Source organism: Halichoerus grypus, chromosome 7, assembly GCF_964656455.1.
Source record: "Halichoerus grypus chromosome 7, mHalGry1.hap1.1, whole genome shotgun sequence".
NCBI classification, from domain to species: Eukaryota; Metazoa; Chordata; class Mammalia; order Carnivora; family Phocidae; genus Halichoerus; species Halichoerus grypus.
Window position 1 is genome coordinate 77,097,294 of NC_135718.1, and position 22,446 is coordinate 77,119,739.

Below are 22,446 nucleotides of genomic sequence, written 5' to 3' on the forward strand. Positions count from 1 at the left end.
CTGATGACCAATCAGGACAATCTAAGCAGGAAGGAGCTAGGTCCATAGGAAAAGGACCCAGGAGGTGCTTTAGAGCCCAAATATTCCAATCCTTTCAGCTTGGAGGTAGAGGGGAGAGGGTAAGGATGAAGTAGATGGCAATGGGGACAGGGGTCAAGGAACTTTTTATGGTGAAGATAGTTTTCCCTCAGGGACTTTACCACGGATTTCCCCAAGAAGCTTTTGGGGTGGGAGCTTCATCATTATCAACTCTTTAGATTTTCCCTGACGGCGCCCCCAGTGCCACGAGCATCTCCTGAGTACCAACCACTTGCCAGATTGTCTCAGTGGTGGGCTTATATAAAGCTAGACTTTAATTTTCTCTCTGTTAAAATCACAACATGTCTTAGATTATTGGTCTTCTCTTAATGAAAGATTATAAAATGTTTTTTGTTTATCTTTTATGTAATCTGCCTCAGAAGCAAATATTTCCTATACTTCAGATTGTCTTTATCAGATCTTTGATTACTTAGAACAACTGAGTTTTTTCAATATGAAAGAGCTAAGGGTTTTTTTGCAACTAGGTAACTTCTTATATTTGCCTTTTGAAACCTTAAACTATTGGAAATACGGGTATGTGGTACACCAATGCCTAAAATCCCATTTAAAGAACCGACTTAATATTAAACAATTTTTATAATATTTGCATTTTTAAATTTTCTACCATACACATGTACTTTTTAGTAATATAAATTGTATTATTTTATTATGATATAGAAACCTATGTAGTTTCCATATACCCCTGTGGCAAATCTTGCAGAGTAGGTGGTTAGCAGTTTTTCCTTTTTCCATCCCAGTGCTGACTTTTTGGCCTCTGTCTCCTGTGTTTGGAGCTTCGCCACCTCACATGGCTGATGAGATGCTTTGATAGAGTCTAGGACCAGGTGTTTTTACCTATAGCAGAGTTTCCAGTGATCTTTCTTTGGAGAGGGGCGATGATGGTAGGGCACGGAGGTCATTTTTAAGTGTATCATTTTTAAAAAGAATAGGACTGCTTCACGAATTCGCGAGGCATTCTCGAGTAGGGACCATGATAATCTTCTCTGTCTGGTTCCGAATTTAGTCTCTGTGCTGCCCAAGTGAACACTTAACAGTGCTTATTTTGATGAAGCCTACGAAGGGCACATAGTATTCTGAAAAAGTTAACTTTCCCAGCTCAGTTGACTGGTCAGGTTAAGAAAGCAATTTGCACACAGATTAAAAGTGACAAAAACAAAACAAAACAACAAAAACTAACAAATAAACGGAAACAGAAACGGACCCATAAATACAGAGAATAAGCTGAGAGGTTGTCAGAGGGGAGGGGTGGGAAGACGGGCAAAATGCTTGATGGGGAGTGGGAGATGCAGGCTTCCAGTAACGGAATGAATAGGTCCTGGGAAGAAAAGACACAGCACAGGGAATATAGTCAATGGTATGGAAACAGATGGGAGCTACATTTGTGAGCATAGAGCTGTCGAGTCACTACGTTGATACCTGATGCTAGTGAAGCACTGTGTGTCAACCATGCTTCAATCAAAATGGCACACAAAGGTAGGAGTTACTGAAAAAATATACTGGTGCCTTTATACTTCACAGAAAATTTTAATGATGGCACAATATTAGTGTCATTCTTCTTTTCATTTGGACTGGCTCTGTGGGGGCTGTGATAATGCCGATGGAGATTTTGATGAGCTAAGAGCCCCTGTCACCCTGATAACAGGCTGGGGGAGAATTTCATAACCATCAAGGTGCGAATACCAGGAATCCGTTTTCCCTGGACCCCCAAAGCACTTCTTAAATCACATCTGAACTCTAAAATGGAATGAGAACCGCACAGATGTTTTGCAATCTCTCAGTATCAGGTGAAGGTAAGAGTGAAGTCAATGGAAACATGGAGAAACTGACATTTCCCCTCAGGGCAAATATGTACATCAGGTGTCAGCACAGAATTCAGCTTCGGGTGGGACTAGCAATTAATTCAAATTAACGAACCCGAATTGAGTGTTTTTTACTTTCAAGTCACCTTGCTAAGCACTGGAAAGTTAAAAGGTAAAGCCAAAACTTGGAAACAACCCAGAAGTCCTTCAGTGGGTAGATAATTAAATAATCCGTAGTGGGCCCATACCACGGATATTTCTCAGCAATAAAAAGGAGCAAATGTGATACACTTTAATAGTTAACAGTTTGGATGGCTCTCAAGTGAGTGAAACAAGCAACTATCAAAAGGTCACACAACTTTTACACAAAGTTGCCGAGATGACAGATTAGTGGTTACAAGGGTTAGGTTTCAGGAGGGCTGGGGAGTGGTGGGAGTGGTTGTTAACTACGCAGGGAAAGCTCGAGGGAAGTTTTTGTGGTGATGGGCAGTTCTGTATCTTAGTTGTGGTGGTGGTTACACAATCTACATACATGATAACATTGCATTGAACTACACACACACACACACACACACACACAGAGGAGGGCATAGTGAAATCTGGTTAAGTTCTGTGGATTATACCAAGGTCAACTTCATGGTTTTGAGAGCACACTATAGTCATGTAAGATATTACCTTTGGGGGGAGACTGAGGGACGAGTATGTGGGAACTTTCTGCACTATTTTTACAATTTCACAGCAATCTATATTATTTCAAAACAAAGATTTTAAGAAGTGAAAAGGTAAGAAACACAAAGCTCCTGTTCTCAAGCTACTTAAAATTGATTAGGGAGATAGACTAAAGAGATAATGCAGGAGCATAATAAAAAGTGATTTAGAAGAAGAAGTATTAATTTGGGGGCGTCAAGTTCAAGGAAATCTTTTCAGAAATGGTGGTGCTTGAGCCAGACCTTGGAAGGTGTGGATGAGCTTCGCATAGGAGGACAACGGGCAAGTGGTCAGAGCTGACCAAGGCCCTGTCTCCTGTGTTTGGAGCTTTGCCACCTCACATGGCTGATGAGATGCTTTGATAGAGTCTAGGACCAGGTGTTTTTACCTATAGCAGAGTTTCCAGTGACTTCCTTGCTCTTGGATTAATAAGTCTCAAAAAGCCATTATTTTAGTCCAGTTTCACCTCACCATACTTCCTGAAAGAAACTCACCAAAGACTTTACATTTGACCTGGATTTGTATTAGAAATTAATGTCATGATTTACCTTGTTCTATACAAAATATTAATGGGATATTCAGGCTTGAGAAACTATAGTTCCCTAGTGAGTCTGTTTATGGGGTCTACGAGTTTCTTGCTTTGTGTAAATGTAACGGTAAGAAAAAAAAGGAGAAACGTTGTCAAATTTTCAATAACTTTATATTACAAAGTCTATAACCAAGTTCCACATCAGTGGATTGCTAGATTCTATGCTTACTTGGAAGTGATCCTGGTATTTCAGACAAAGTGATGAAAAATGTGTTACAATTGACCTGACTAGTGATCTACTCATCTAAATTTTTTATCCAACTTTATTGAGGTATAACTGACAGATAACACTGTGTAAGTTTACGATATACAATGTGATGATTTGATACACTCATATATTGTGAACTGTTTACCACAGATAAGATTAGTTAACACGTCCTTTGCCTCACGTAATTACTCTTTTGTTGTTATGGTGGGAACATTAAAGCTCTCCCAGCAACTTTTAAGTACACACTACAGTATTGTTAACTACAGTCACCATGCTGTAAGAGAGCTTCAGAACTTACTCATCTTAGCTAAAAGTTGTGCCCTTCGACCACATTTCCCCATTTTCCCCCACCCTCCCCCTCAAACACCATTCTACTGTTTCTGAGTTTGATGTTTTTAGATTCCACAAATAATTGAGACCATGCAATGTTTGTCTTTCTCTGTCTGACTTACCTCACTTAACATAATGCCCTTAAGGTCCATCCATGTTGTCACAGGATTTCCTTCTTTCTTTATGGTTGAATAATATTTTACTCGTGTGTGTGTGTGTGTGTGTGTGTGTGTGTGTGTGCATACCACATTTTGTTCATCCATTCATCTGTTGATGGACACTTAGGTTTCTATGTCTTGGCTGTTGTGAATAATGCAGCAATGAACATGGTAGTGCAGATATCTTTTTGAGATAGGGAATTGCATTGCTTTGGATATATACCCAAAAGTAGGATTGCTGGGTCATAGGGTAGTTCTATCTTCTCATCTCAATTTGAGATTTTGATGAGTTTATAAAAAACACAACAAACCCCCTCTCCCAAAAAACTCCAAAACATTTTCTCATCTCTTGCCTTTATTTTTCAAGTAATTCTGGTCTAGGGTAATACAAACATGACTTTCTGAATGGTGTCCCAACGATATTTATATACCATTTGAACACATTTATACAGATATATACTGTCAGACATCCTGGATTAAAATCATGACTCCTTCATTTGTGCAATCTTAGGAAAATTTGGCTTTTATATCTCATTTTTCTCTGTGCCTCATGTGACCATAGTTTTATCCCATAGGCTTATAAGTTTTAAATGAGATATTTCCTGTAAAACTCCTAGCAAAAAATAAACTATTATTCAGACTTATCATAGTCAATATATTTGCTACAATACGCAGAGCAAAAAATAAAAAAAGTAGAGGTATTGGTAAAAAGTGTTCTTTTCTTCTGTACTTCATAGCTTGTTGATTTTAAGCAGAAAAGCTTAGTGTATTTAAAACGTACTTTTTATTGAAATATAACATATATAATAGAAAAAGTGCACACATTGCAAAAGCATAGCTTGAGAATTTTTTAAAAGATTTTATTTATTTATTTGTTGGAGAGAGAGAGCATAAGCAGGGGGAGTGGCAGAGGGAGAAGCAGACTCCCCGCTGAGCAGGGAGCCCGATGCGGGGCTCGACCCCAGGGCCCTGGGATCACGACCCGAGCCGAAGGCAGACGCTTAACCCACTGAGCCACCCAGGTGCCCTGTCTGTATGATATTCTTTACAGCGATGTGTATAATTACAAAAGATCCTAATCCATCTGAATCTCTGTTGATAATGAAATTCCATGTAGTCTATCATAATGTTCCATATGAACTGATAGAGAAAAATCTCCAAGATATATTAAGTGATCAAAGCAAAATGTGAAACAGTATATATAGTATGGTACAGTTAGGTGAGAAGGAAACCCCAATGAGTATCTATGGAGCTACTAGAATATGCATGGTATAATCCACAGGAGGATACTCAAAAACACTGGTGAGAATGAATTGTCTTTGAAGGGGAGACCATGGGACCAGGAGCCAAGGCAGGGAGAGAGACTTACTTTTTATCGTATTCCCTGTTTTTATCTTTTGAGTTTTGTACCTGTGTGTGGTAGAACGGATTCTTCCCCACTTCTGCACTCCTGCATCACAGCATGATGTACGCGCATTCTTGGTCGTGTGGTTTACAGCCTCCCCCGGTAGGGAAGGCAGACTACCCCACCCCCCTGGGGCGGGCTCGGCTGGGTCATCTGCAGCAGAGACATGTGTAGGAGCGGCTGTGAATCCAGCAGAGCTGTAAACATGCTGCTATGATTGAGCTAGTCCTCTTTGTGCTCTTGGGATCTACCTTGTGAAGAACAGAGTCCTCTTAGCTGCTAGCTCCAGAATGAACTGGCATGTGGAGCAGACCAGGACCCAACCCACCGGGTTGAGCCAGGCCCTGGTGATCCCAGCCCAAGGCAGAGCCACCCCAGTCAAACTGCAGGGCTGTGAGCATGAAAAAGGAATGTTTGCTGTTGGGAGCCCCTGAGCTACTCACGATTGCTTGTTACACAGCATTATAGCAATAGCCGAATAAGACAAATCCTGCAGGAGCTCTCTCAACTGACGTCCACTTAACTAGATTCCTATAGTAACCAATGCCTCTTTTCTCTCTGTAGGTATCTTAACTGATGTCCAATGCCTCTTAAATACTCATAACGAATAAGCTAATCTATTACGGCCACATCTTTCCACTCGTTCCAGTTGAACTGTAAGCTTACCAAGAGTTAGATATTTGTTCTCAGACTTACTTATGCCTGTTCTATCTGTTATAATAGTTATATTATTTAATGCATTTTGATTAATTTGGTTAAATGTGACTTTAAAAGACTGTACTGTTTGCATGAAAACTACACTTTCACTCGGTGTTATACGCAACCGATAAATTATTGAGCATTTCATCTTAAACTAATGATATACTCTATGTTGGCTAATTGAATTTAAATTAAAAAAAGAAAAAAGAAAACTACATTCTACTCTTCGAAGAGCTCTCTAAAAGTCACTAAAAACAAACTTAGACAGTCCAATCTTGATAAATAAAAATTATACAAATATGGAAGGATTTGTACTTAAAATGGCTTCCCAAGTGTTTTAAAATTGTTACTCATTTGAAAGACATTAAAACTAAGGTTAAAAATGATGAAGTATGAATTATTTATTAAAGAATGATTATGTGGTATTTGACATCCAAAAGACCCTAGTCCTCCATGCAAATATTAGGGAGCTAATTTACATTTACTTGTTTAAAATTAACTGTGGGAGGTATGTATGTGTACCATTTATTTATGATTCCTTGAGGATCGTAAAGAGTTTTCCGTTAATGAAATCTTCATAGAAGGTAAAGAACTTTTGCAAGTTTCCACCATTCAGGAATCCAGAAACGGACACAAAACTTCACGTTCCTCTTGGAACTCCATACTAAATGCTAAAATCAAGGTCTGGCATCAGTTAGAGAATGAAACAGAGCAAGACTTGGAATATTCCTAGAGCCTCCCTTGCTGCTTCTAAAATAGGCTTTCTGGAAGCTGCTTTAAATGTCACTTGGGTGCAAGCAATTGTATAAATTCCCCTTTGACCATGAAAACACCGCTGGTGATCAGTTTAACTTATCTTTAGAGCAAGACGGGACAGAATTATTTCTCATGTGTTGTAACTTCAGAATAATCAGTAATTCAGCATATCCTACGTAGTCATTCCCAGTTTTATCTGTCTGTCTGTCTCTCTCTTTTTTTTTTCCTAGCTTATAACAGTAAAGTGGGCTCCTGGAATACTTCAATTTTATTAGTTTTTCCAGTGGGCTGTTCTTTTTCATGCTGGACGTGGGCCAGAGCTTATTTTCATGGCCTGTTTATGGATGACCATAGATGACCATGGCTTGTTTATAGATGACCACCTAACTGTGATTTCTAGTAGGCCATATGATCACAGCCACCCAAAATATATTCCCAAATGAAGTCTTTCCTTCTAAGAAATTGACTTTAACTAGGAAAGGAAAAGGCCTCTTTGAACTACTCTCCCAAGTGCATATTTCACAGAGATGAAAAATTGGGCCTACCCCTGACTGAGGGGAAGAGACTGGAGATTTCAGGTGTGTGCAGTTCTTAGCTAAGAGCAACACAGTTGAAATAATTCCTAGCCGGGACGCCAGGTAAGGGAGCCCCTCAGCAACAGCAAACAAGGTGAAGGATGCCGGAGAAGGCCTCCTTGCTGATCAGTCTCTTTCCCAAAGCCTCCCATGGGCTGGCAAGCAACTTTGAACCAAGATGGAGACGTGCTGCAGTCAGGAGTATGACTTCATCAAGGCTATGATTTTACTATACATCCGCTGAGGAGCGTCCATGCCCCAGATGAAATCGAAGTGATTCCAGTCAGGCAAGAGGTCGAAGTACTGGAGATTCCCGATTTGGGGGATTACCCTGGCCACATCCTGGAGCGTCACAAGGACATCATGGCCACCAGCCCACATAGCAGTAGGCACCTTCATGGTGGTCAAGTCATAGAGTGGGGGACGGCTCTATGGAAAAGAGAGAAAGAACGTTCATGAGAGAAAGCTCCTCACTACAACAATTGGGTTCAGGTACGCAGAGGGGCTCCTAAATGAGCATTGACTATGAACACAGTTCTGTCAGGCACCAAGGGAAGTAGAAAGAATGCCTGCAATGGTCCGTATCTTCAAGGAGTATGAAGGAACAAGGCAAGATAAGTCAACAAACATTTGCCTACACAGTAGGGTATGTCAAATGCCACAAAACACTCCCCAAATACAATAGCAGTGAAGGCAAAGAAGAAACAACTTCTGACCGGGGGCTTTCTAGAAAGAGGAGTTATTTGAAATGACTCTTGAGGGACAGTTGGATTTTGCCAGATAGGGATGAGGGTGGGAGGGCTTCCTGGAAGGTAGCCAGCGCATGTACACCGTGGTCAGGATGGCAGCCAGCGCATGTACACCGTGGTCAGGATGGCAAGCTCTCCAGTGAACCCAGGGAAGAAACTGTGTGGGACAATGCAGTAGGATATAAGATTGGAGACAGACAGTCAAGGTCTAGGCTAAGGTATTTTGACATCTTTTGGAAGTTTGGGGGGATGAAGCAGGGTCATTTCTCAGAGCTCAGTCTTAGGGTGACTGTAGGGCCATCAGTCTGGGATGCCTTGAGGAAGGAATAGGCTGGCGGTAGATCCTGGAACAATCTAGACACACAGTAGGGATGGTCCAGAGAAGGGATAATTGAAGCTATGGGGATGACTACATTCTCCAAGGGAGAAAGGGAGAGAGGTGTGAAGAATCTTGGAGGAAGGCTGACAATTTGAGTGGAGGAGATAGAAAGTAGATAGCGTCGATGGAGGACGAAGGAAGCAATCAAAAAGGGAAGGGAAGACTTAAGATCACTGCATCGTGGAAGTCCGGGTTGAGTGCGTGAATGGTCAGGGGCTGTGTGACCTCACAGAACACACATCTGAAGGCGAAAACAGGCCACTGGATTTGACAATCAAAAACCACCGCGACTTTAAATAAAGTAGCTGTAATAGAAAGATGAAGACCCAAACTACATTTTCCGGGGTTCAGGAGTGAGTGGAGGAAGGGAAGAAGTGCCAGGTCCTCTGCCCCGTGAGAAAACACTGGTGAAGAAAACAGAAGGAAATCTCTACCCTCGTGGAGCTGACACGGGTTAGTCTCCCTATTCTCGATAAAATGCAGTGGGCACAAAGATTGTGCTGGGAACTTAAGAAGACGGCAAAGTAATAATGCCAGAATATAATAAAATTTGACTTCAAGTGACCTAAAATCATACTCAAAGCAGGCAGGATCAGCCTGGACTCAGATTGGACCAGCTAACCATTGAGAAATTCTAAGGACACTGACACTCCCATATATTTAAGTCAGCACGTTGTATCCTTCAATCTTACAATTTTATTTGTCAATTTTGCCTCAATAAAGCTGAAAAAGAAAGAATTTGACTAACAATGGTCTTAAGTGTATGGGTGACATTTTTGTTTCATTTTCTTGTAAATGGAAACAATATATAAATTAAATATGCTCATTAAAAATAATGGAAGAAAAGAGAAGTATGTCAAATCCAAATTGAGAGCCTCCTTAATTCCTTCACACTCCCTTAATTCCTTCAGGTTCCCCTAGTTCAGTCTGCCGTTCCTCGGCTCTCTGAAGACAATTCTTTTAACTTTTGTTGTTGCTGTGTTGTTTTTTTTTTCCCTGGCCCTATTCTAAGCATTTGCAAATAAATGCATCTGTGAATATATACGGTCTGAGGGGCAGGGGAAAACTTTGGGGGGTAGTGGAAACTTCTATATCTTGATTGTGGCATGGTTACAGGAATGAGTGTATTTGCCAAAATTCATTGAATTGGAAAATTTGTGAATTTTATTGTATGTAAATTATATCTTAATCAAGCTTAAAAAATAATAAAAATATACATAGCTCTCTTAGTTGTCCTAAGAGCTAGTAGAATCACTTGTCTAACAATTCAATCCATTAGTGAGAAATTGACTGGTCTGATTGACTGTTTTGATGCTCAGAAACAACTTCATTGATCTATAAATAGCCTTAAATATATCAGTCTCGGAAAATATTGGAAAAATTTAATTTAATGTGTTTGGTTCATATTGAGAAGCCCAGCTCCTGAATTTGAGGAAAGAAATGGTGGCAACAGGATTATCACAGGTATAGGAGGGCTAAATGAATCTCCAAATTTTAGTGTGAAAACTCAGAGGGCAAAAAGATGCTAAAGGCTCAACTCTTCATGGGTGGATAATATTCTTTTTTATTTTTTTAATTTTTAAAAAATGTTTTAAAATTTTATTATGTTAATCACCATACATTACATCATTAGTTTTTGATGTAGTGATTCTTTTAATTTTCATGTGGGATCCTATATTTTTTTCTGTTGACATCCAGAACTGGGTATTCATTTTCTCTGTACATTTTTATAGATTTTTATGAAACAATTTTCATTATTATACTGTCAACAAAATTATGTTAAAAACCACCTTAGTAGCATTGGCTAGGTCTTGTGTAACTGTAAATGAAAAAGCAAGATTAAAAATTGTGTGAAAGCAGTGATACTGAGAAGATTGGAATAAATGCAGTAAAATATTGATACATATAGTGTTCTCTGGGTGGAGGGATTATAAATTATTAGAATTCCTTAAGATATCCTTCTTTTATTTCTATTCTATTTATTTTTAGATTTTCTGCAATGAATGCTTATTTAAATTAGTCATTTTTTAAAGAGCGTTATCAATGAGAATGCCACTAATTGTCAGGCAGGATTCTTTTCACTCTCCAATAATTTCTTTCTTTTTTTTTTTTAAGATTTTATTTATTTATTTGCCAGAGAGAGTGTGAGAGCATGAGAGAGAGAGCACAGGCAGGGGGAGGAGCAGACTCCCTGCTGAGCAGGGAGCCCGATGCGGGACTCGATCCCAGGACCCTGAGATCATGACCTGAGCTGAAGGCAGATGCTTAACCAACTGAGCCACCTAGTCATCCCAATTTCTTATTATAATGTCTCAAAGCCACCCTTCTGGGGCCATTCCAAGCAGCTCACCTGATTATAGTGATGCATGTTCTCAGCTTCGCTTCCCCAGTCATAAGCTCTGAATTCATCAGATCTGTAAAGCTGAAATACATGTTTTTTGGAAATATAATCAGAGTAAGAATCACAATTTTTACAGTAAATCTTAGAAAACCACTATGCACTGGGAAGAAAATAAAGCTTTCTGGATCACCAGAAGGATATAAATACATTTTTACCACTAGAAGCACAAAGCCAACAGAGAGGGAAGCAATGGTCTCCCTTGGTTTGAAGGGACAGCTAATGGGAAATCACGACTCCTTAGGGGGAAGTCAAACCTCAGATAGTTCTCTCTCCCGGAAAGGCTCTATCACCTGAGGCTTTCCCCGGTTACCTCTTGCTTCAGTCAGGCTCTGTTTTACAAGCTCCGATCTAAGATTGGGTTCATTTATGTCACCTACTTGGTCTGTACTATACCTTGTCCTTTCCCTTCAAATCTGGGGAAATCAAACCAAAGATGGTGACAGAGACAAAATAGAAGCCAGCTTCGAACCTTCTTAGGGTAGACCTGCTAACTCTCTCCTTTCAGTGTACCGAAATAAGATTGGAAGAGTCTTCCATGACAAAGACACTACCTGTTTTATATGCAGGATGTTCTGCATTGATGATCCAGTGGGAGCATGTGACATATACACATCCATTCGACTCTGAAGGGAAATAAAACATACTATAGCAAAAATCACCCAGTGAAAGAAAGTATACCTCCCAGAAGCAGAGAACAAGTGTGCTAAAAAGTAGCAAACCAAAGCTGGGGTTTGGGAAATGACAAGGCCGAATCATCTAGGTAAATAAGAGCTCATGTCAGTTCATGGATTGCTTGAGAGCCAACGTGCACCAGCTCTGAAGTCGTGGGATAATTTGCAAGGAGGGGGATGCTGTGCGCATGCACGTGGGTGTGCCCTGTCTCAGATCCGGGCGTCAAAACACCTGGGCTTCAGAACTTAACTCTTTTTTTTTTTTTTTTTAAGATTTTATTTATTTATTTGACAGAGAGAGACACAGTGAGAGAGGGGACACAAGCAGGGGGGAGTGGGAGAAGGAGAAGCAGGCTTCCCGCTGAGCAGGGAGACCAATGTGGGGCTCAATCCCAGGACCCTGGGATCATGACCTGAGCCGAAGGCAGACGCTTAACGACTGAGCCACCCAGGCGCCCCCAGAACTTAACTCTGTTAATTATAAGCTTTGTGACTTTGTGTAACTTGTGAGTTTCTGTATTTTCACCTATTAAATGAACACACTAAAAGTCATACTGTGCCAGGCTTTTGTGAGGATAAGATAAAATATTGCAGAAGAAAAGCTAAATATAATCACTTCCTATGCGCTGTGCTTCGGTCTTTGTAAACAACATAGAGATGAATATTATAGAGATGTACTAGCGATCGGAATCCTATGTCTTAGAACACTGTAGAACGAAAGTAATCAAGGGAACTATTAAAAATGCTTACTTTTGAATAAGCAGGCTTTGAACAATGGTTCCTCTTGTATTTTGGTCTGGCACAACTACACCTCTTGAATAGGGGTAGGGTGGGCTGGCGGAGAAGAGCCATTTGGGGACTAGCTTCACCGTACCAGCCTCATTGGCCGCCATATGGAATGGGACAGAACTAGCTGTTCAACCACATTAGCATGCACATGCACACTCTTCCTCCTCCTTGAATTCTCCATAACAGGAAGCAAAGAGTTGATGAAACAGGATTGCTCCTCTTTTGTGGGAAAGGGGTTCTATCTCCGTTCCATTCTGTCTTGTGCCTTCCAAGTTAAGTGGGGGGTTTTATCTGAGGCCAAAGTCACCCAACAAACGGAGGCACACAGGAAATAAGTTCAATGCTTGCCTGGACTTCTTTTCTGGGATTTTTTTTTTTTTTTTTAAATGCATGGTATTCGTTGTAAAATCAAATTGACTATAGGGAACGTGTGACACTCCTACCCATGATGGACATCTGTTTTCCTAAATATGACCAGGGATGGAAAGATGAACCTACCTATTCTTTCCCTCAGTTTTCACATTCATGGTCCATTGAATACCCAATCTATGCATAGCAAATCTCCTCCTTTACGGTTTAGAACACCACATTAGTTTATACAGTGTAATAGATACATCAAGGTGAGTCAAAGAAAAGCTGGAATCTCTTAAAGCATCAAATGGTCCCATAATCATTATACGTACCGTATTCATATTTTTCTTGTTGGATCCAGCCCATAAGGACATGAGTTCACTACATATCACCCATAATATTTTATTGTTGCAGAGTTTGAGGGAAGGTTCCCTTCCCGTCTTTAAAAATATACCTTTGGTACCAAAAATACCCTGTAAAAATAAGCAATAATTATCCTTTCAAGAATTGTTTTCAGGCTTCTTGACATTCCCTTCATCCCAGGAATAAGGATTCTTGGAGATCTATTTCCATTTGTATTTGCTCTTTCTGCCAAGGAGACTAAGTCATTTGGGAAAAGGAACTATTTATGAACCCATCTCTATCCAGGGAAGATCAACAAACATAATTTAAAAAGAGATTGCAGTAAGGCTCTTCAACCCCAAATTTGCTTCTCCATGGTGAAGCTCCCCTATTCTGTCCAATTGGTGACTGCCTATGTTTCTTATTTCTCATTAATTGGCAAGAAAGGCAGAGCAGTTTCTCCTTAAGGCCAAATATTGCCTTGACTAGGAAGGAAAAGCAAGGTTTCCCCTACTACGCATGTGCACATCATCTTTTTAGCAGCGTCCCAGAGGAGCCAGCTGTTGGGCTGGAAAGCAGACCATGGAGTACTGAGAGGAGGGGGCCACTGGACAGAAAATACTTGATATAATGGGACACAGTACAGTTAAAACTTCTAGGGCTTGGGAGAGTAAGCTTGGGTGGGCCTCTCTGAGGGGAGGACTGAAGCTTCTGGGGACCACAGACAGGAAGTGGTGGGAAGGGTCAGGGAATGGGACTGAAAGTGGCAGGAAATCTGACAGCAGGTAATATGAAACTGAGATAAGCCTCAGACCCACCTATGCCCACAAAGCCACATATATGTAAAATATAAAATGTAAAAATGATGTATTTAGAGATAGATGTGTCTACCTCCGAAAGTAATGTAACTTATCTGCTCAACTCTGCCCAAATGTAGAAAACATCCCAAACTAACGGGTGTCAACGCACTTTGGCAACAGAACTATCAACCACACAAAAGAGAAATTGCATCACTTGAGCTTACAGTAAACAACACAATAAAACCGTGGAACCAATCATTAGGCTCTATGGGAACTCATCCTTGTGTCAGCTCACAAATAATTTTTTTTTCCATTCCCACCCATTCACCCTAAGCCAGGGCCTCATTTTACATATGAATTACTGTGAAACCCTTATTGGTCTCCTTGATTTCATTTCGGCCAAAATTCATTTTAGCCAACACCCCAAATCAAAAAGGCGATTTTGCCAAAATACTATGTTTATCATGGCAATGACCTTTTTAGAGAAACAAAAAGCAAACAGAAAAAAAAAAAAAGAAAAAGACTTTTGATGGATAAAGTCCCAAATCCATAATTGGCAACCAAACTACTTTTTCAACCCCTGGAAAATAACCAATAAATGTCTGAACGAATAATTGAACTGTAAGACATTTAGGTTTGGGAATCATAGCTTTGGTAAATTAAAGCAAGCTCCCCTACGGGAAGGAGTGTATTATTCAGGCTTATCTAACATCATGTCTTCCATCTGGGCATCGTGAATTTATTGACCTGTCCAGTGGAACAAGAATGGAATGAGAAAATTGTGAGTGGGTTTTAAACTACATCACAGTCACCTAACTAGAAATTCTGATATACACTCAGGTCTGTTAATGACCGAGTACGGTAAATTGTATATGGGAATTGTAGACACGCACGTGGGTACAGACACGCACATACATGGACACACATACACGCACACCCACACACACACAAAGCACACGGTCACAGAATCTGGTTTCTACAGATTTCATGTAAATTTCCTACTTTCCTACTTTCGCTTCGTAATAGATTTTGCAATAATAAGGATCTACGGTCCAAAATGGGATCCTCAGAGACATTTTGGCGAAAATGAGAAGCCTACCTTGATTACGGAATTTGGAAGTAGAAAAAAACTGGTAAAAATGCCCGTGGGATATTTGAATGAGACCACAGGACCCAAGGCAAAATTCATTTTGATTCTCTGTGCCAGTTCGGGCATGGTGGCAAAGGCTACAAACCCTAAGAGAACAGGAGACAAGACAGTCTTGTAAAAATTAGAAATGCTGAGGCAATGTCCCTACTAACAAGAGTAGGACTCTGCTTTGACAGCTTATCCCTCTATTGCGATGCTCCTGTGGCTGAACTGGGAAACTCTCCTGAGTTGTTCAGCAAAGATAATCTGCCTTCAGTCCTCTCTGCTCTCAAGTGTCCATTTTCCTCGTATTCTGGACAATTTGACTTGGTTGGGGGGAGTGAGGGATAAGCTGCTCGAGCTGCCACTGCCGAGGGGTCCCGGGGACAGCTTTACCCCCCCCAACCCGCTCCCCCCCAACTCCCCGCATGGGCTAAGCGCTAGCAATTCTGTCATTTTCCCGCCAACCCTGAGATGCCAGGATGAGTCACAGAGCTTCCAGAAGTAAACAATTGGTTCACGGGAGGTGAACCAATCAGTTCTTTATGCAGTATTATCCAGTGATCCCACAGTTGTTTTTTCTCACAGTGCAAAGAAATTTCATCCCTCCCAGTGCTTCACTGGATGCTGACCAACCTCCAGAATGTTCCCTGATTTCCCTCAGTCCTCTGTGGTCTTGATAAGGACCAGCTGTCTCCATTCGCTCTGACTTTTCAGCAACAGCATAGCACGCATTTCTAGCCCTATGAGGAGGAGGGTGGCAAGCAGCACTGCACGGGGAAGTATGTGGAGTGTCTGTGTATTTTGGTTCCCTGAGATGCCTTCCAGGGACCCTGCCACTGTGTGTGTGTGTGTGTGTGTGTGTGTGTGTGTGTGTGTGCGCGCGCCCATGGGCGCGCACATGTACGCTCCTGCTTTTTTTCCTGAAATTCTTGTTGAAACATTGAAACCATTTTGGCCAGAAAAAGAACAGACTTTGTATTAATTGGCTGAGCCAACAAAGACTGAAACTGGTATACTGGTATAATACTTCCCCTGGGAAGATCTCTGGAAGTGCGTGGAGGTGAGTTGTTCCGCGCTCACACTGACTCGTAGTGTAAGCTGGAGCATGGGTTTGCTAAATGTCTAGAGTGGGTCCTTCCCACATAACCAAAATTGCTCTGCCCCAAATGCGGAGGATGTTCACTGAAAAATTCATGCCCTAAATGCAAGGCAGAGCAATGCTGATCAGATATTTTCTGTTTTCTTTTCAGATCAGATGTAAGAGCATATCTACTCCTGCCCACTTTTCTAGACCCCACTCAAGTCATACCTTAACCATCTGGTTCCTCCACATGCCCAACACCCTCACTGCGGGGAGGCAGACTGACCTGATTTGAATCTGTGTTCTTAAAATTAGAAATTTTAGTGGAAGATCACTAACAAATTCACAATATTCGTAGTATGGATTCCTCTAAATTTTTATTTGGAGCTGGATTTTTGATTTCTTTCTAAAAGATCTAGTAAATCACTAAGAAGTACATTTTCAGAGAGCTGGATCTTGAACTTTTAAAAATTTTCTGTATAGTGCTTGAATTTAATTGCTATTCCATAAATATTAAATTGCACGCTAAATAGATAAGCCCAGTTGATGTATGCTTTTGTATTTCAACTAAAAAAAAGTGACTGTAGGGGCGCCTGGGTGGCTCAGTCGGTTAAGTGTCTGCCTTCGGTTCAGGTCATGATCCCAGGGTCCTGGGATCAAGCTCCTTTGGTTCAGGTCATGATCCCAGGGTCCTGGGATCAAGCTCCGCATCAGGCTCCCTGCTCATCGGGGAACCTGCTTCTCCTTCTCCCTCTGTCCCTGCCCCTTCTCATGTGCTCTCTCTCTCTCTCTCAAATAAATAAATAAAATCTTTTAAAAAAGTGATCATATATTTTCAATTCGTTCAAATGTAAGTATAAGCTCACCCTTTGACTATTTTTTAAAATCCCAAATGGATTGTGAGGAAGGCATGATTGACACATACTTATCATCCTTCAGGGATATTTCATGTCATTAGGCTTTACTATTTTAGCTCAGAGGGGACCTAGAAACTTACTTTGGAAATACTTCGGTTTGGGGGCACATGGGAATTATATCACCATTACAAAAGTGCTGTTGTAACCAGAGATGGAGGAAAGATTTGCCTGACACACAGTCTCTGAAATTCAAGTTCACAGCCACTTGCTGTGGCTAGTAGAGCACTAGCATGTGTCTAGCACAAGATGGAAAATTAAGGGCACAGTAAATGGCGGTGATTCTGTTCCAGTTGAAAGGTGAACCTTGGGAGGCTCTGACTCTTGTAAAACACTGACGTTTGTAAACATACCTATTGTAGTGCCAAGTGAATGCCCGATGAAATACAGCTTCTCCTGACCAGTTTTATTTACAATGAAGTCTATTATTCCCGGGAGGTCGTATTTGGCCATTTCATCGAAACTGCAAAATAAAACGGGGGCTCATAAATACTTGCCACTAAGTTTAAACTCAGAGCACCTGCTCACTTACTTTTTATACACAGAATTCTGTGGCGGTCGCTCCTTTGGAGTGCATCTCATTATTTACCCAATCAGGTGTTGGCTAGTGTAGCTTTTGTTTGCTGCATTTATGTGCATTACAGTCTAATAACAGGACTGATTTCAAAACTTGTGTGTACTGTCTGAAGGCCTGTCCTACCTTTTCTCCTCTTCTTGTCCTTCCGTTTCCCCTGCTTTGCCTGCCTCTTCTTCAAACACCCACAGGGCACTTCTAGACCTTCGGGCCATTTCATACTCAGCTTTGGAAACAGAACTGGTTGCAAATCATGATTCTAGCTGAGAAACTCTTGATAAGTTACTTAAATGCTCTGAGCTTCAGTTTGCTCATCTGTGAAATGGACATAATACCTGCTCTCGAGCAGGGCTGTTAAGGGGATTGCATGACAGTCAAGTCATGACTCAGGTGCACCTGTTATTATTGTTTCTTTCCGCATTAGAGATATGTTTGATATCTACCAACATGCCATAGCCCCAGTTCAACTGGAATTAACACAGGAGAACCAAAAGACTTACGTAATATTTAGTGGAGCCAGGTAGCCCATGGGCTCAAGGCATGCTTATCAAAAGGACATGTGAGGAAATAGGAAATCTGTAGGCTGACACTCCCGAGTATAAGAGAATTCTTGTGATGTCTTATAGTAAACAAGCTTCAAGCTCCCAGCCAAGGGCCAGTGACACAAAATATTTCCTGATATTTGCTCCTGCCCCAAAGCTCTGGCCCTAACAATTTATTCTACCCTTCCTTCATTCTCAACCTGTCAGTGGGTGCTGAATATTTCATTAATATGGTAGGAATGCACACTCTGTTCTAGCTTAGCCTTGCAAAGGGAAGTCTCTTGCAGGCATCAGCCTGTCCTCTGGTGACAGCAGAAAATACTTTCAGTCAAAGAGGCAGCATACGAGAACATTGTTCTCCATTGCCCATTCGCAAGGTTTTAAAGACCTCATATTGGAGTTCTCTTGAAAAATGGTATGCAATACAGTCTCAACCAGAATTTCTCTAAATAAAATATAGTACTGGTATACATCACCTCTGCAAAATTGATTGGCCTGTCCAAGAGAAAAGACCTGGATTAGCAACACTAGAATGAATAGAAGCTTCGTGAGGGCAGGTACTTTGCTCACTCTCGAGTGCTCAGGGCCTGGAACTGTACATACAGTAGACACTCAGCAAACATTGGTTAAGTGAGTGTGTGCACCGATCGCAGGAATTCCCTGAGCTGTCCCTTGGGACAAACTTATAATGTATATTATTGGATAGAATTGCATGTTAAAATCATCATGTTAAAATGATATAATGTGCTTGTGGGAGAATCAGTGGAAATCTAACTTCTTGCTATTTCTCTGCTTTGAGATATTAGTAGAAACTACAAGGGACTATGTGACTTCCAATGTTACAGATTATTATTAACATCATCCACACTATTATATTCAAAGAAATCGCCTCGAACTTTCTTCATGGTTTTTCTTAGATACAATTTACCTAAAGGCCCAGAATTTTTCTTCAGTCACTGAGAGTGTTGTGTGTCTTCTTGACCAAGTGTTCCCCCGGCTGTTTCCCATCCAGACATCATAACCTGCATCTGCTAGAAGGAATCCAAGGCTGCCATTGGCAAAATTCTCCAGCCAAGAGGCATTGTCCGCAAATAAGGCGTGTTGCATATATACGACCGGCCGGGGTCCTGGAGGGACAGAGGAAGAGAGAGCAGAGAGAGAATAATTTATGATAAATAGAGCATCTCAGGAACATGACAGAACCCCCCCAAAACACACACACACCCCACACCAGAAGAAGCAAAGACCAAAATCAGCATTCACCTTCCCCCTTGTCATTCGTGTAGAGCGTGAGAATCACGTAAGTTTCTTGAGCACGTGCATTATACCTGGTGCTATGCTGACAGATGAACAGATGAACACACATGAGCTTGTTACATTCTCATAATACCTCTATTATGATATAAGTAGCTACTATTTTAAGGGTCTTCATTTTACAGATGCAGAAACTGAGCTTTAAGGTAGTGAAGTAACTTTCCCAAGGGGCCACCCAGTTAACAAGATGCAAAGCCAGGACGAAAGCCCAGTTCTGTTTCACACCAAAGTGGGTGCTCGTAACCGAGCTCGCTGCTCTATGAATTCGCATTTGCCTATCTCTGGGGTCTGACTTGCAAAGACAGGAAAATGATCGTGTTTGATGGAATCCCATGCCTCTTCCAGGGAGGAGGAGGACGAGAGCGTAAATGGGCAATGACTGGTTCCTCGCCAAGCTTCCCGCCAAATCCCCAGCCTCTGCCCACCAGAGAGCATTTGAAAACCCCAAATATAATAGAATCGGCTCAACATCCCTCTGACAACTGTCAAATTCCTGAGGGAGAGGGTATTCAGGGAGATGAGGAGAACCAATGCAGAAGGTTCCAAAAAGGCACCATAATTTAGTGGGTAAGACCATGGGCTCTGGAGCCAGGCTGGGTTTGAATCCTGATTCCATCACTTGCTATGTGTGTGACTTTGAGCATTTTACAGAGCCTGCTCAGGTTCATTATCTGTAAAATGATAACTATTCATAGTACCGACCTCCTAGGGATGAGAGGTTTATTGGATATAAATTAATGTAAAGCTTTGAGAATAATATATTTAATCAATGGTTCTTAATTCCAAACCTTCCCCAAATTCTCCCTTCTTAAGTAAAACTTTTCCTGGAAAAATGCTCTCCTTTTAGAGTTCCTAGCCCCCTCCCCCCAAGGCTGGTGTTGCCAGATTTTGCAAAAAAATGAAAATGAAGATTAAGAGAAGACTCAGGATGTCCTGTTGATTTGAATTTCAGATACAGGATGAACAATTTCTGTATAAGTACATTCTAAGTGGAACTTGTCCGAGAAACTGATTTGTTAGTGATCTGAAATTCAACTTCAACTGGTGTCTTCCATTTGTCTCTTACCCCCACCTACATCCCACTCTCAGTCTTCATTCTGAATCTCTAGAATTACGCCTTTCTTTCTTAGAGGAGAGAAAGTCAAACAGGGCGATTTTAGCTGCCTCTGAATATGAATGGCAGGAGGGATGGTGAGTGACAGGTAAAGGATTTGCCCCCTAAACTTCCCAGATACTTTGCTTATGCTTCTCTCTTCCTCACTCATCTTGAGCTTTGCAGTGACATGTCCCTATTTAAAGAGTCATTTCTCTGCTTTTGCATGGCTGGCTCTTCATGCTAGAATTCAGGCCTTATTAACACCATGTTCTTTCCTCCCACAAAACTTCTGTCCCTCTGATCAAAACATAGGAAGAATGATCCAGTTTTCCTTCTCGGAAAAAGTTTCAGAAATGTCAGGGTCATTTAATTTGATTTTTTTAATCCTGCAGAGGGAGGCCTATTGATTCTAGAGGGGGCAGGAGAGACTTCATGCAACCCAGCTGATCTCTTTGCAAGTGAGGAAATCCACTTTCCTGGGATGCAGCAATTTTCCACATGAGAAATCAGTCATGAATGAAAGAAATGTCGGCCCCGCCTTTGCATTTACACCCCGACCAAGCAGGCCTGCTTGCTGTCAACAAGATCTGTCTTGCCTTTTGTATTTTTAGGTTCTTGACTGTCTTCAGAGAATTGGAAAAGAATGAGACTCCCTGTTAACTATTTAAAGACTAATCCAAGAGTCCATCGATTTTGATAAACCAGTCATTCTCTTAATGGAAAGCCAGCACTAAATTGGATCCATCTGCTGTCCTCCTTTGCAGGAGAGAACATCTTTTACCTGGGCTCCTGGCATCTTTTCGTCCATGAGGAATTCTGTTGACGCTGAGGATGTACCCATCCTGAGTGATGACTTCATACTCTTCACTGGGGTAGCCATTATAGGTGATGATCTCACTCTGCCAGGTAAAAACCCAGACGTTAGCTCAACATCTTCTCCAGAGGTGATCAGAAGGAACTAGAACAAAGCATCTGGTGTGTGCTTATTGGGGTGAATTATCTGAAATCTGTAGCCCCCGGTAACTGTAAAATCAATTTACTGTGTAAAGTCTTGATAAAAAATTAGCAGAATATTAAAAAAATGTCTGCTATTGGCAAATTTGGGGGTGGGTAGTTGGGTAGAGATAATATTTAGTATTTTCTGACACAACTATGTTCTCCAGCTGATTCTCGAGACCCCTTATGGTTTGGTAGAAGGCAGTTATATATATTATCCAAATAGCTTAAAATAGAAATTTTAATATTTTTAAAATATAAATTCAGAAGAGGAGGTGGCCTATAAATTCTTTTTTGCTTTACATTACTAGAAAATATTATTTACTCAGTCAAAAGGGGAGATCTTCCTAGCTTTACTCTTAGAGAAATGTTAAATATCACCTACATTTTATCTGTTCCCTTATCTGAGACTCTCTGCTATCACAAGACCATTCATCTGCCTTATGTGATGTCCTTTGGGACTTGGCATGACTTACAATATTCATCCACACTTCAGGATTCGCTTCTTTTTCCAAATTAAAGAATCTACCAGCACTTAAAGTTCCACAGATCAAACAACAGGTTGTTGTTAAAACCAGCCACATCGTGGGAATGCCTGACGTAAGACATTTAATAATCACAGATTAATTTTATACATCAACTTTGCTTTAAGAAATGAAAATAGTGCCCTACTGAAAACCGGACGGACATCCTAGGAACACTAGAAAGTGTGGAAGGAAGCAAACGCAGTGAGCTAACTCTGAGCATGGGAATCCTTTCCTCACATAGAAACTGCTTTGACCCAATCCACTTCTGCAAGACATTTCATCCAGTACCAAGCCTTATTGTTTTGGTCGTCCTTTCGTCAAAGGTTTTCAATTACATTAAGTCTTTGCTCACCTGCAAATTGCCAGGGTACCCGAAGACTCAGAGGACAGGTGTCCAAAGCCACAGTAAAGGGAAAAGGGGTGTTATCCTCTACTCTAACCGGCTTCCCACAAAACAAACAA

General features: G+C 41.1%; 1 protein-coding gene and 1 non-coding gene across 2 annotated transcripts; both read right to left on the reverse strand.

Moving 5' to 3' along the window:
• Nucleotides 1-1,019: 1,019 nt before the first annotated feature.
• Nucleotides 1,020-1,126, reverse strand: LOC144382677 (U6 spliceosomal RNA). The gene has a single exon (XR_013450074.1). It is a non-coding gene; the product is annotated as a U6 spliceosomal RNA (small nuclear RNA).
• Nucleotides 1,127-6,420: 5,294 nt separating this feature from the next.
• On the reverse strand, nucleotides 6,421-22,446 carry LIPN (lipase family member N). The gene is made up of 9 exons (XM_036079327.2): nucleotides 21,934-22,446; nucleotides 21,243-21,360; nucleotides 18,980-19,178; nucleotides 17,289-17,398; nucleotides 14,908-15,044; nucleotides 12,999-13,139; nucleotides 11,407-11,478; nucleotides 10,805-10,876; nucleotides 6,421-7,755 (listed from the first exon to the last, which is right to left on the reverse strand). The coding sequence occupies exons 1-9, from the start codon at nucleotides 22,039-22,041 to the stop codon at nucleotides 7,522-7,524; spliced, it is 1,191 nt and encodes a 396-aa protein (XP_035935220.2). The 5' UTR covers nucleotides 22,042-22,446; the 3' UTR covers nucleotides 6,421-7,521.

Coding starts and splice junctions, on each gene's coding strand:
- LIPN (XM_036079327.2), bottom strand. CDS start 22,041: ATGTGGCTGGTTTTAACAACAACCTGTTGTTTGATCTGTGGAACTTTA. Junction 15,045..17,288: donor TTCACTTGGCACTACAATAG/GTATGTTTACAA, acceptor CTGTTCTCTTAG/GGTTTGTAGCCTTTGCCACC. Junction 7,756..10,804: donor ACATGCATCACTATAATCAG/GTGAGCTGCTTG, acceptor TCTTTTCCATAG/AGCCGTCCCCCACTCTATGA.